The 14,966-nt window shown below is 38.9% G+C and overlaps 1 protein-coding gene across 1 annotated transcript in view; it reads right to left on the bottom strand.

Annotated features, from left to right (window-relative positions):
* The window catches only part of sardh (sarcosine dehydrogenase), a 50,482-nt gene that overhangs the window by 33,793 nt on the left and 1,723 nt on the right, over positions 1–14,966 (bottom strand). The window contains exons 3-10 of the mRNA XM_044333454.1: positions 14,451–14,587; positions 13,950–14,128; positions 12,406–12,585; positions 11,054–11,177; positions 10,501–10,601; positions 8,147–8,251; positions 4,199–4,328; positions 2,462–2,548 (exon numbers count right to left, since the gene is read on the bottom strand). Coding sequence (XP_044189389.1) covers positions 2,462–2,548; positions 4,199–4,328; positions 8,147–8,251; positions 10,501–10,601; positions 11,054–11,177; positions 12,406–12,585; positions 13,950–14,128; positions 14,451–14,587 — 1,043 coding nt within the window. The remainder of the gene's footprint in view (positions 1–2,461; positions 2,549–4,198; positions 4,329–8,146; positions 8,252–10,500; positions 10,602–11,053; positions 11,178–12,405; positions 12,586–13,949; positions 14,129–14,450; positions 14,588–14,966) is intronic.

Here is a 14,966-nt window from a genome sequence, read left to right as displayed (position 1 = left end):
GTGGAAGAGGACCCACTCCCTATGTAGATATAAAGGGCTCATTATAAGGTAACGAAAACACTTATTTTATTAAAACATACTTATGAATATTATATTCATACATACACATTTCTGCCAAGTCTGTTCCGCTAGATGCCACTAAATCTCTACACACTGAACCTTTAAATATGGGCAATTTTCTGTGCCGTATAATGTGACAAAAAGCCTCAGTAAGCCATAAATTCCTAAAGGTGCTCATTATTGTGATTATGAGCAAGATGGTGATGCAGCTGGGTAAGAGGTGCAGCAGTTAAAAGCAATTAATGAACCATAAATCACAATAAATAAATGCACTTAAATGTAAGCGTTCAGCGTGATGTTTTGACACTAATAAAAAAGTAAGTTAAGGTTCTGCAAGCAGAGTTGCTGATTGCTTGGCAACCAAAATGAACTCCAGCAAGTAAAAATGAAACAACTGGAGGCTTAAAAACTTACAGAGCACTCAATGATAGATTTTTTTAATGAGAATCTGTCGACTTTGACCATGCGGTTTCTGAATTATCCCCTTTGTCTTGCCCTGCCTTGAGCCAGATAAGCTGTGTGACTTCATTTGTGCATTTGTTTTGTGTGATGGAATAAAATGGGCAGAGGATTTTTCCCTTGCCAGAGGGACAAAGAAGCAGGGGGAAGAAAGAATGATAGATATACTGTAGAGAAAAACGGGAGCCAAGGATGACATGAGGAGAAGTGGACATCCTGAAGCTCCTGCTTTGGGAAAAGCTAGTGAGGATGTTTGTTTTGTGTGTGTCAGGCAGGTGGAAGACATTTCGATCCAACCTTACTCTGTGTGGTCAGAGGCAAATCCTTTTTATAAAGTCACAGTTAGCAGGTGTGATCAGTGATGCAGGGCACATTTCAATGAGCTTTGTCCCAGCCTGGCACATAACAGAAACGACTAGGACCGGCAGACTGTAATATTTTATCTAGCTCCATTTTTGATAGGAACTTTCAGGTTTATTTGCTTCAGAGGGGAAAGAGATTAAAAATAAGGGTTGCAGAATTATTTTCTTCATTGATTCATTGGTCGATAATTTTTTTGGTTTATCTTTTTGTTTATAAAATGTCAGAAAATAGTGAAAAAATTCCCATCACGATTTCACAAAAACCCAAGGTGATATCTGACCAGCAGCCCAAATCTCAAAGATAATTTACAAGGTTAAAAAACTTTTGCTCTCTGAATGACTTGATGTTTAATCAGTTATTCAAGTTGTCTGTCTTTAATTTTCTGTTAATCAACTACTAATTTCAGCACAATTTAAAATCATAAAGCAATACAGGTTTTAATGAATAAGGTATTAACCAATATAGTATATGAAAGGAATCAAAAGCTCAAGTACAGGAGTGTATGAGCCCTTTGTTAAGCTGACAATGGACAGCAGGATATAATCATAATGATAATAATTCAGACTCAGACTGATGGACAGAAGAGAGCGAGAGAAGAGGTACTCATGAACAGCAAGGACTAATCAGCAATTTGCAAAAACCTAGTGTCCATCTTATAACTACAAAGACTCTTATATACACTTCTGAAGCGAAAAAACAGATATAGAAGGAACATTTGTGTGAAATGTCAGAGTGTTTAAAACACTGTATGTCCACTCATTAGAGCTCCACCTCTCAGCACCTCCGAAGCTCTGGTCAGAACAGACAAGACAACTAGAGCTCGACCCTGTAGTCTTCTGCTTTTATGCAGAAAAAATAAGCTTTCTCTCGACTGTCTGTCAACGTAGATGGTGATTACTTTACCCTTTACATCCCCTTTCTCTCTGTTTTTCAGGCTGCTGAAATACTCACATTCGCCCCCCGTCTAATGTCAGAAGCCCATCTGTAAGTGAAGTAATGGAGTGACTTGAGTTGTTGTTTGTGTGTGTGCGTGCACGCGTGTGTGTTTATGTGTCTGTGTGCATGTTTTCTCTCCGTGAACTCGGTGAAGAATCAAAACACTCCATTATTCATTTGTGCCTTGAAAGTGTCCACAGAGATTGGCAAAGGCTGGGTCAAAGTCTAGGAAAAACACTCTTCGGCCATTTCTTCTAGCTTGTTTTCCTCTTCTTTATTTTACTGTGCGGGTTCTTTGAAGGTTCTTATGACCTTTCTAGCTATATCATTTCACAGTTTCCTCGAGGGAAACTCTCTATACCGTGAAGTACTTGAAACCATACAACTGTGAATGATTTATACCATTTGTTTTAGGTAATCTGACTGGAGATGTGTTTACACTCTCTGTCATCCCTGAGCACTTTTGATAGACTGCTTACACATTTAAAACACAAAATCTTATGTAAAGATGATGTGAATATAAACTGGTGGAGACACAGCCAACATTCATCTAACATTCAATTTATCTAACATCTCTCCCTTTTTATTATTCTACTGGTTTTATTTGTTCTTCCTTCCATTTTTGCATCCCTGCAGCACTTACCGGCACTGTTGAAGCCACAGCCCAAGAAGTAACCTCTGACCTCTGGAGCTTCTCCCATCAGCGGCTTATGGTCTGCTGTGAATGATTCTGAGGACAGACAGACAGACAGAGAAATTTTGTGGGTAACAGTGGCAGCAAATGTAAGATACACAAACTTGCTTCATGCCCAGAGGTTTGTAAAAGATCCAGCATCTCTGGCAACGTTTCTATATAAGCGATTGCTATAATCGATTTTTAGCCATTTATATTCTATGCTGACAGTTTAGCCAGGTCTCGCTTCATACATTTCTTTTATAAGAGATAACGTATGTCAGACTTCCTGGTTAAATAAGGAGTCTCGTTTTCTATTTTCACATGTTTAATATAGAAGATGTGACATGTGAGTGTGGAGACTTTAGATTGTTTAAAGACAACTTTGATGGAGCTGTGCTGAGTCACAAAAGTAATGTAACGGGTAAAGATACACAGTATTGAGTAATTAGTAAAGTGGTGTAATTACTTGAGTAAATGTATTGAATAATTGATTACATATTTCAAGTAACTTGACTAACCTTAAAATAAGATGGATTTGTTCACTGTATCTGGGAAAGTACACAATGCTATGAAAAGCTATTTGGGGAATACAGTTTTTTCTTCTGTGGTGATTCAGGAAGTATTCAAATTAACCTCATTTACAACACCCGAGACAGTAATGAAGCCCTGTGCAGCAAAATGTTTTTTGAAATGAGTGTTTGCATCTTCAGTTAACCAAGAGTCAAGACCCGAACCCGTAAGTGACGGAGATTCAAGGTCAAGTGCTTCACTTAATGGGGCTAAAAAAAACACACATGTATTTGCTCTCTCACACACACACGTATCATTGTACATGCGAAGATGTTCATCAGCCACATTCCTGCTGTACCTGCTGAATAGGCCAAAGGAAAAATGTTTAACCTTTACCTTTGACTGATCTACTAATTCCTACCTTAAGCCTAAACCAACCTTTTGAAGACGTGAGGAATTTTTCTCATTCTTCCTGTGGTTGAGATTTCTGCTCTATTTCCCGCTATTTCCCCAAGGAAACTGTGGACTCAGTGAGCACACTATCAATATTCAATGTTCAATGTGGTGTATTTACTGTATCATGTAAAAATAACACTTGTTGTTACCTGACTTTCTATCTCTATAAATTTCTAATAATGTCTCAAATTCTGCTTTTCTCTGTTTATGCTGTTTCCTTCTGTCATTCTCAGATTTCTTGGGTCATTCCTCTGTGTGTGTATTTGTGTATACGTATAATATACGTATGTTTCAACTTTTGTGAACTTTTAGTTCACAAAATCACAAAATCAAACAGTTGCTTTACACTATAATAATGGAAAACTCAATTTAATATTGTAACTCTTCATGCTGCACAGCAACAGACCGACTCGCTCAGCTTCCTTGGCAACGTGCTACTGCCTGCACAGGCAGTCAGACTTGAGATAATCAAAGTCCTTTATAAACATGACACACAGCCTGCTAGTTTAGGTATTCATGAGTGAATGCAGTATGGGAGTGGTGAACGAGATATTTCACAGACGGATACATTTCACTTTTAAATATGAATGCGTCCAATTTAAGACGTGTCACGAGAGTTGCTTGCTCCCTGTTGTAATGCATAATGTTATAGGGAAATTTGCAAGAAGGGCTTGCAGGATTTTCACAAAAAATGGATGCTTCTGTTGTGTGTGTGTGTGTGTGTGAGTGTGTGTGTACCTGGTCCACAAACTGTGGACTTGATGCCAGTCTGCTCCAGAACAGGAACTCTGTTGATTGCACCCTCGATATGTTGCATGAACACATCCCAGTCCAGGTCAAACAGGCTGAAGGCAAACTTATCAGAGACCTGGGAAATACAACACACACAAAAACATCACGGATACATCATACCTGTTTTGTCTAATCTTAAAAGCAGCACTGTATGTGAGAACTACTTGTTTTTCTAAAACTGCAAAAACACTGTGTATCATTGTTAAAAATGGCTGCCCATGGTGGGGAGTTTAAAAGATTATTGTTCTTAGTTTTACAGAATAGTTCCCAGATCCGTTTGAACTCATTTTTACAGGGACTTTATGTTCCCATTCATCTGAAAATTACGTTTCCTGCTATGAGAACACATTGATCTTTGTGAACAGGGTCCTTTTACAAGGAGTACATTTTCCTATTAAGGAAATTGAAGAGAAAAATTGTGACAGAATACAAATTAGCTGCTGATTATGTACCAAAGTCCCCCTAAGTAAGTAAAAAATCTCAAAAAGTGGTTAAACTACATAGTATTCTAGCATATCCATTGTTCATATTATCCATTAAATTAATCTACACTACTACAGCCTGTTGCATGTTTGATGTTCACCACCTAAACTGAATGCCACCCAGGCTAACATGCTTTATTTTCTTTTCCTCCCTCATCACTGTTGACAAGAACATTGTGACAGAAGCCCAAGTTACGGCATGTGACTGTAGTCATCCGACTGAGTGTGTGTGGGCGTGAGGCACATGTTGCAGCCACAACACAATCCTGTAGCATCTGTTGAATTGACCCTTTCTCAACAGGGAATCAACATCTGTCAAATCAGACCCTTCCCTCTCAGTTCATTTGCTCCCATCTGGACATCTGCCACTCCCTCTTTATCAGCTGGGCCAAAATGCAGCCTTTAGCTCCTACAACTCATGCAGGGCAGTGAAGACCGCCTCGCCTTAAAATTCTCCCCTCCTACACTAATCTGGCTGACTGGGGTACTCAAATTGAAAATCTCTGTGCCGTGGCCCAGTCCAGCACACCAGCTTGTGTTCTGTGCAAAGATTTTATCCGTCACACATTTCTCCCTATATCCTGGCACTGATTCGGTCCTCCATGGTGAAATGAAATTCCCACTTCCAAGAAAAGCAGTCACAGAAGCACTGAGCGCATACTGAAAGGAGTTTCTATGGCTTTACAATTAGCGTCAGTGGCAGCACTTTCAGTTGTGATTAAGACTTGAATGTGCAAGCTGACAGTCACGGCTTTCATGTTACCAAAGTGTTTTGCATTATTGCAGAGCACCAACACTCAAGTGGAGTATCGGAGAAGCTGTGCTTTTTTGTCCTAGACGCCACTTCTCTCAATCCCTCCAAAGCCATCAATCCTGCCCATCTTCACTCAGTAAGCATCCTCTATTCTCTTCCTGCTAATTCTCCTTTCTGTATCTCCTCTTTCTCCCTCCATCCGCTTCAAAACATCAAAGCAACGTTCAGCTGCAGAACAAGAACAAAAGAAGCTGCTTCTGCACAAAGAAAATCCTCTAAAATGTAAAACCACAGAGGAGTCTGTAGACAGACAGGCAGCCAGACGGAAACACAGAAAGTTTCGGAGTCAAATTTGACGAACAGATAATCAGTGTCCTTCAAATACTTCATCTCTGAAACCTTTCATAGAAAATGAGACAAAATATTTTTCATCTAATTTTTTTTTACATTTTCAGCCTCAGTAACTTTTATTTGAAACTGAGGAATATCTTTTCTTTGGTTTTATTTCCACAAGTATTTCATTGCAGTTCCATGGTTTTTGATATGGCTCATTCTTAAACATGAACAGGCTGAATAGGTGGTAATCTTTGCTTGTGAATGATACGGGTCCAGGATTAAATTGCGTTGTTAGAGCTCAGATTTAAAGGAATACATGAATAAATCAGACAGGAATAAATGAAGAGAGAACAGTGATAAGCGTAGGGCACTGAGACAAGAAAAAAGGAGCAGTGAGAGGCCTGTCACCTAACCTGCCCGCCCAGTTAAAAAAAAAAAACTGCTTTAAAAACCTGTCTCTGTGAGAAAGTACACATCCATTAAGACCAAGACCACCTTTCAGTTCAGAGGCTTTTAGGAAGATCAATCTCCAAAGTCCACCACCCGTTTAAAAGAGTGTGCATGACAGAACTGCCTGTATAATTCCTTTTTACAGTTTTACAGTCTTTTACAGAAATTCTTTGGTTTTACTACACCAATAAAAACACTGTAATCAATAGTAGAGCAAAAAAATATAAGGTGAGTGGGTGGTGCTAAAAGCGCAGTTATGGGGTTATTAAAATAAAATAGGTTTATCCCCAATGGAGCATGTATTATGATCATCATTCTGCCTACTAGAAATGAAATAGCTAACGTGCAGCCCATAAGACACTTGAGTGTTCAGCACACAATACTTTTTGAGGATGTTTTTATATAAAAACATTTTGTCATTTGATAAAATGAACCAAACTTTTCACGCATCAGTGCTTAATATTATCTTTACACAAGCTGTGGAAGAACCTTGCCTTACTAAAATTGTGAATCACACCAGGAAAAATATGATTGAAGAATAAGGTAACAAGACTTAAAGCTATACTATGCAGGATTTGCAGCGGTGGTCGAGCCATCGAGTGAATGAAGAGAGCGAGCAGTGTCGTAAAGAACAAAGCCATGAATCAGATAAATAAAATGTTATTTTCTGATTGTGTTCTAAAACACAAATAAACACACCCACACCTCCGCACAACCCTGCGGGATGGTGCAGCATTGCCGGATTTTGTGTGAATGCAGAGCTTCATCTTGTTCGCTGTGGCCTCTCTGCTCTGCATGTGTGTAGGTCAGCCCGCTCTCGGTCAAGCAGACACACAGACTTGCAGCTCTTTATACATCCGTGACACAGAGACAGAGAGCAGAGCGGAGCAGAGGAGAGAGACGGAGGCAGTGATGTAACCTCACACCCTGCGCGCTGTTATTGGCTGGGGGCTACACACCCACTGCTTAAAGGTTGACGCCCAGAAGCATCCCGAACACAGCAGAATGATAAGAACATACGGGCAGAGGGCAGAGTCTCTGCAGATAAATACACTGCCACACACGTCTAGTGGGTCATAAGTGATGATTGAGAAGGATTACTTTTATATGAGTCTATACACTGTTTTGCGTAGTATACCTTTAAGCATTGTGTGGGAACTTTCAGTTTTTGAGATCGGTATTAGTTTTCAGTGCTAAATACTGGTTTGGTGCAGGTGGTCAGAACTAAAAAAGTAGTGAATTTGATACACAGCCACTTCTACCATTAGTGTTAAAAAAAACCTCATGAATTTATTTTATGTATCTCTACAGTTTACTGTGTGTTGCATGACTTGCAATGTTGCTTGATACAGTATGAAAGTCATGTTGCTTCTGTGTTTCTTTCAGTGCCTTTGACAAATAAATCTGAAACACATAAGATGACGAAAAGCAGAGACAAGAGAAAGGTGCACTAAAATTAATTGGGCTAATTGGCCCAGTATACCTGAAGCTATCTGAAAGCGTGGTAACACACACACACACACGCACACACACACACACACACACACACAAACACACACACGCACACGCACACGCACACAGAGTCAAGTTATGAAAATGACCTCCAAGCTAATACAGCAGCAAGTAATGAAGACAAGTGAAGGAAAAACAGACTAAATAAGAGATGAGGTCAAAATGACAGAGAGAATGAGAAGTATACAAACAAGATAAAAGTTTATTGAGCTCCTTGATTAGAGTATTTGATTTTATGTCGAACAAGACAGACATGACGTCATGCCGCTCACTCAGGCACGCGATAGTTAATGCACAAGATTTCAAAGACTCACAGTTATGAGTGAGACGGTGAAACATTCAGGCAATATGTAAGTTTACCTCATCCCAGAAGATAGGGTTCTGTTCATAGCCACCCACAGACAAGGCATCACCTTGGAGGCGGAGGTAGACTGATGCATCATGGTCCCTGACATTTGGCATGTTCTGCAAATAATGATCAAAACATGCATTAGTCCAGGCGCACTGTGCTGCAGATTGTGGGCAGATTAATCCTTACGTACAAGACAAGAAGAGGATGATTAACTGACTTTATCAACAGTTTTCACTTTCATTTTTTTCATTTTTCAATTAATTACTTGACCTTTTAAGTGTCAAGCGTAATGCTGAATGCACAACATGAAGTAGTATAGCCTTAATCTTTATCTAAAAAATGTATAACTTTGTTTGACTGGCAGCTAAAACTGTAAAATATTCATGATGACAAGACACATGGTGGTCAGTGCTTCTATGTTTTAAGCATTTTAGTTTCGGCACTTTACACGAGGACATACTGTATGTACAGAACAGGATATACAATACAGGACTTAATATCCATAAAAGTCTTCACAGCACCAGTGGCACATACCATGACATACCTTCACAAACCATATCATCTTTTTATGTGTGGTTTCACAGCTACTGACATACCATGAAATCCTCTTTCAAAAGACAGCAGAGACGACAATTCATCCTCTTGTGTCATAGTAAATATTCCTGTGGAAGTGTCTAATGAATAATTATACTTCCACTATGTTGTGTCATTTGTATTCATCTTGAGTGCTTTTCATTCCAAAGTCAATTGGCTCGTTGGGTACAAAACCAAAATACCAGTGAACAAGCTGACATTTGGAAAACGGCTCACTACATACAATAAAAGCCTAACTGCTCTTTTCCTCTCTCTCCTGAGCTGAGTACAATCAGGCAATTTACTCCATGTGATCAATACTGAGCACTGCGCTACACTCTGCGTCTGTCTCATACTCACACAGATAAAAACATACAGGAATTATTATCAGCAAGCCTGGTGTATTTTAAATTTAAAGCCACAACAGCCTCCCGGGACAAAAACACGCATCTCTTCAATCACAGAAATGCAGTCAGCATAACATGTTTTGACCTGACAAGTCGCACACCCTGGTGGGAGCAGATTTCCTGATGGCATCTGAGTGTGTCATTTTGTGTGTGGGCTGATGTCTGTGTACATGATGAAGCAGTAATGCTGGTTAAGCTGCTCTTAAACTACATAACACAGAGAAGGTCTGACAGTCTGGTTAAAACCACCGGCCTCTAGAGGATGAGCACAGTTATGCATGTGCACACTGACTAAATCTAACACACACAAAATCAACAACACAGTTAGTGTATTGTGTACAAAAGCCATGTCAGGCATGTGTTATATATCCATACAGGGACTTCTCTCTCACCCCCCTGAATACACATATTATCAACATTCATGGATACAAACTAAATAACCTGCATTTCTCTGTCAGACAAACAAACACACACGTCATGCTAATACACACTAAGCAGTCTGAACCATTACAAGTTGAAATCTAAATGGTCACAGTGCCCCCTGTTGGTCATATAGACTTAATACAGACAGATGACGGAATTTCTGTTACCATGGGGAATAAAATTAACCTTAAAACTGGGTTACAGTAATACTTTCTTTAAGAAATCCTGAATGAATAAGTATCATAATACACCAGAAGGTTTAAGTTACTAATAATTCTTCTAATATTTTTTGAAAGTTTTAAAGTTGTAAACATCATACAGCTTTTTGTAATTAAAAATAAAACAGTTAACATTAATGCCTAGCCTTATTGTTGATCCTAAGCAATTAAAAAAAGGCAGCCACATTAAAAATATACTACAATCTCTTGCATTATAGTGCAAGAATAAAAGAATACAGAGATCACAAGATGAAAGAGTACTTTCAAACTTTTACATAAATTTAACTGGAACAAACACATCAATAAGGAGCATAAATACTTGTTTAAATATCTTTGGGCAAATATGAAAAGACATCACTTAAGATACAGGTGTGTATTACGAAGGCATTCTGTGTCCCCACTCACATAGCTTTGCTTTATCAGCATAAGCAAACAATCAAAGAAATAACAGAAACTGTACTGAAATAATCTGCAGTCTATTTGATCTTGTGGCGTCTTATATTTACAACAATACAATGATTTACAGACACGGATTTGCTGTAAATGTTAGCAATTTCTTTCTAGGAAATAATGCTCAAAAAAAGCAATAAAAAGGCAAAATTTGAGAATCATATTTGTCATTAGCCAGAATACTATCATGCCTCCAGCATGGTGAACCAGTTGTTGTTTAAGTCTTGTGTTTTTACTGATAGATCTTTAACCTCAGTCAAGCTGTTCAAATATGACAGATAGCGATCCTACCTGTATGCCTTCAATTCTCTCTGTCACCACGTAGGCATGATGCATCGCAATGAGAGGCACCTTGACTCCGGCCATTTCCCCCAGCTTGGTGGCCCACACACCTGTAGGTAACACACAGAGACACAAAAATGTCATAAACATGCCACATTCAATTCTGGATATATGCAGTTTGGGCAATGACACCTGTAAAATTGTACCAAAGTGCTTCATCTACATAATGTATGCCTGGCTTTGAATGGCCTCAGTGCAGTGAGCCAAATCATGCTTTTTGATTTAAATTTGCTCCAAGAAAATACACCAACACAAGGCCTGCATAGTTAATCATATCTACACGATTAATTCAAATGGTTCAAACCTCTACACTATATCACATTAACATGTTAAACTTGCATCGGTAGGGAGATCTGTTGCATCTAACCAAACACTCCTAAAATCTTGCATCGAGATTGCATAGCACTGATTATCTTACACGTCAAACAAAACCAAGATGCTTTTCATCTGTGGTTTTGTTGTATTTGGGACGATTAGTTAGCTGATCTTAACTGAGTCTGACCTGCACAGTTCACCACACAAGGTGTCTCAATGGTCCCATGGGGCGTCTCCACTGCCTTCACCTTCTTGACCCCAAGATCATCCGTCCGCACTTGAATACCAGTCACCGGGCAGTTCTCAATCACCTGATGTTAAGAGGACAGTGTGAGTTTTGTAATGAATAGTTGTTCACATGCAGTTTAGAGAAACTGTACAGCATATGCTCAGCTCTACCTGCATGTAATGTGCAGGAGAGTTGTAAAACAAACTGAGGTTGTAAAAAGATTTTCTATTCAAGTGCAACCTCATGTTCTCAAATGTAGTAATGACAGTATGTATAAAGTATACTATACAGTAAAGTACTGTTATTTGATTACAGCTTGAAAATGTTACAAACATATTAAAAAAATCCTAAGAGCAAATAGTACATTAAGCTGCAAGCTAGTTCACAAAAAAAGACAGTAGTCTGCCACACAATAATCACATGGTTTAGTCACTATAGCATTGTAAGACTATGTAAGTATTAAGTAACTAAGACCTGTTGCTAACTGTCATTTGAGGGTTGTGATGCCATTGTGTGAGAAAAGTGATTGATTTGTATTTACTCTTTTAGGACAGTATTTTTAGATCTCATAGCCTGAGCTTAAACTGCTCTCCAGCAACCGTGCAGTCTCAGTTACCATGGTGATCTACCTGTACAATAGCTATATTCATGAAGCCAAAAAGTCAGTAGCCTGGATCCAGTTTTTGTATAAAATGCATTATGAAAGCACTGACCGTGCGTGGTCTTATCTGTTTCATTTACTCACTGCCATTCAAGCCCTCGTCTGTTTGAAACAGCAAGTACTGATTAGCTGTACACAAGGTTATGACACAGCTATCTTAACTGGATTTTCTTGGTCAGATAAGGTGCTATTTTTGCACTGAACTGTTGGTGTAACAGGTAGATAAGTGGCAGATCTTAGTGCAAATCTTAAGTAGGATTCTTTACAATGTAAACGCTAGAGGCAAATGGAAGTATTTTGGTATACCATTATGAGCAATTTGCAGTGTTCATTTGGGTGGGATGTATTATATCTGGAAAATTCACATGATGTTAAGTACACAGAAAAGTATGCAAAAGGGAAACTTAAACCACATGCATGTGATTGAGGCTTCTAATAACAGTTCTACTGTAGGTTTTGGCATACTAAACTCATCTTCTGCTCTAAAGAGCTGCTGTTCGAAAAATCCAAGAGTTACAATTTTCGAAGGGTAACTCATCTTTCTTTGGTTGACTAAACTGCAACTACAAGTGTTTACACCCACTGTAATGTGATGCATATCCATGAACTGAACACAAAATTATGTATATTGCAGACCAGTGCACATTACCGTGGCTCCCCTGGCGGAGGCAGCTCTGCTAAGGGTTGTACAGGTGCCTGCTGGGTCCATGGTGCCGTCTTTTGGTACGTACAGAGTTCCATACAGATCGTCAACATTCATCAGAGGATACAAGTCCTTGGTCTCCGCAGGTGACAGGACATGGGACTCGATACCATAAACTTTACCCAGCTAGAAATGAGAGGAGATGACATGTTTTAGTGGTTACTGTCTGTTATGATCTTGCCTGAGAAGGACTTTGCATCACATCCATGTTTAAAAACATGTCTTTGTCTTTTCTGACCACAGCATGATAATGGATCAATGCTGCATAGTCCTCACAGCAAAGGGAATTTATTATTGTTCTGCTCAGCCAGCACTATACTTTGATTTCAAATTCCACAACTTAACCATTCCTGTTTTACTTGTGATACCAGAGGGCATCATTCACAACATGAAGACCTTTTGATGTTTTTTTTTTAATAAAACTGAAATAAAAACTCTTTTTAATCTAGTAAATATTTTTTCAACAATTAATCTCAAAAAAAGAGGCAATGGGAATCACCTAAAATAGGAAGTTTTGAGTGAATTTTGAACCTCAAACACACATAATCGAGGTAAACAAAGCCTTATGTACTACCTCCTAATATTGCACAATAAAAACCCAAACACCAACTTTGCATTTTAAAGCACTGAGCAGTAGTTTAAAATCAATTCCACCCCATTTACATGCATTTTTTTAACTCTTCATTTACTCTACAGGGGGAGTCTGTGGTGTACACACACATTAAGTCTCTATGAGGTATTTGTTCTTCGGTAATGGTGATAACAAGGGTTATTACCACACAAATATAATTATTCATGAGCCATTACTCGTTGGTAGCCCCCAACTGACAATGACAATCAGTGCATTAAGATGCGCACAAGAAATCAAGTTACCTGGAGAAATCAGGTTATGTAGCAGTACAATTGTTTAAATGCACTGTATCAGCCTGGTTATTGTAAAACATGCGTTTATCTGTGCAGCAGCTCAGTAAACAGATTTATTTGGAGCCATAGCTTTTTTGTGGAGCATGTGGACTTACAGCGAGCACACTGAGAGTACAGGCTCTGTGCCGCTTTTCCTCACAACACAATTGCGTCTGAATTTTACAAAAAGTCATTTGCTTTAACATCTAGAACTAAATTATTTTGAATACAAGGATAAACCTCTGTGTGGAATGATATTTTCTTATTGATGATACAGTGATACTTCTTCTGTCTGAAGTCTTTTTGGTCTTGCACATGCATTCTTAAAAAAACACAATGTGTGTGTTGTAGTGGATGTGGTGACACCTGTTGCTATGGATACAATTTAAAGCTATGATGACTGCATCTTATGCCAGTTAATTACATATTACAATAATATCAACTCAGTGTAGGAGCAGTCTCTGTAGCAATTCTGTATATCAGCTTTTGATATACATTAGCAAATATTATCCAGTTCAATATGTTTACCTATCAAAGCATCTATCTTTTCCTCACAATGGCCAAAACCAGGCGATCTTGATCCTTACCGACATGAGGCGCTTATACTCGTCAAGTCTTTGCTTGTTGGAGGCAATAAAGAGTCCTCCATTCTGGATCCAGCCTGTGTGGAGACCTGTTTCTTCTTCCAGGTCTTTGCTGATCACATTCCTGGTGTGAGCTAAGAGCTCAACCTCAACATCGCTGGGACGGAGCTGCCACAGCAGGCCTAGTGAAAATACAGACACATAATAAGGCATCCACAAAAATTCTTTGACAGGAAAGACTTGAAGTACAGGTTCTGTAGGGATGCATTGAAAACAAATATAATAGTGCACTTGGTAGAAACACTGTGTTTGGCTGTATTGTTACATCAGCTAACCTTGAGTTCTTTACTCATTGTCATCATGCTCTGTGTCGGTTGGAACCATGCTATTAACGTAGAATAAAACATATTGGATTTTAAAATAGTAAAGATGCTCAACATTTCAGCATGCATCATCTCCGGTACACACACCTTACACCTGTCCATATACTGTAAAGTTCATTACCTGCCGTGTGCCAGGTGGTGCCAGCAGTCAGTCTGTCTCTCTCCAGCAGAACTACGTTGGTCAACCCCATTTTAGCCAGGTGGTAGATGGTCTGACAGCCCAGACTGCCTCCTCCAATCACTACCACATCCGCTGACCTGACACAGGTGGCAGATAATTACAGGTGAGCTGAGAAAATGACTTTGAAAATAGGATAAAGGTGATGCCACTTCAAACCAGTCAGTATGTGACAGTTCACTGAATGGCACCAACTCAAAAACAAAAGCTTTATAAGTAACTTTCAGGGACTATGTCTATGTCATAACTCATAGCCGTAATATTCCAAAATGATGTTTGCCTAATAAACTGACATTAATCCAGTGTGCATCTACAATCTGGCCTTTAGGACATCATAATTATTTTTCTTCCATCAGTTGCTCCATTATACCCATCTATTGATAAATCAACTTAAAAATTTATCATCCAAATCATCTTGTATCGATGCAAGAATTCAAATAGATGCTGATCTAAAATAGA

This window comes from Thunnus albacares, chromosome 18 (genome assembly GCF_914725855.1).
Source record: "Thunnus albacares chromosome 18, fThuAlb1.1, whole genome shotgun sequence".
NCBI classification, from domain to species: Eukaryota; Metazoa; Chordata; class Actinopteri; order Scombriformes; family Scombridae; genus Thunnus; species Thunnus albacares.
Note: the sequence above shows the minus strand (reverse complement) of the source record. Positions and strands in the feature narration are given on the sequence as shown.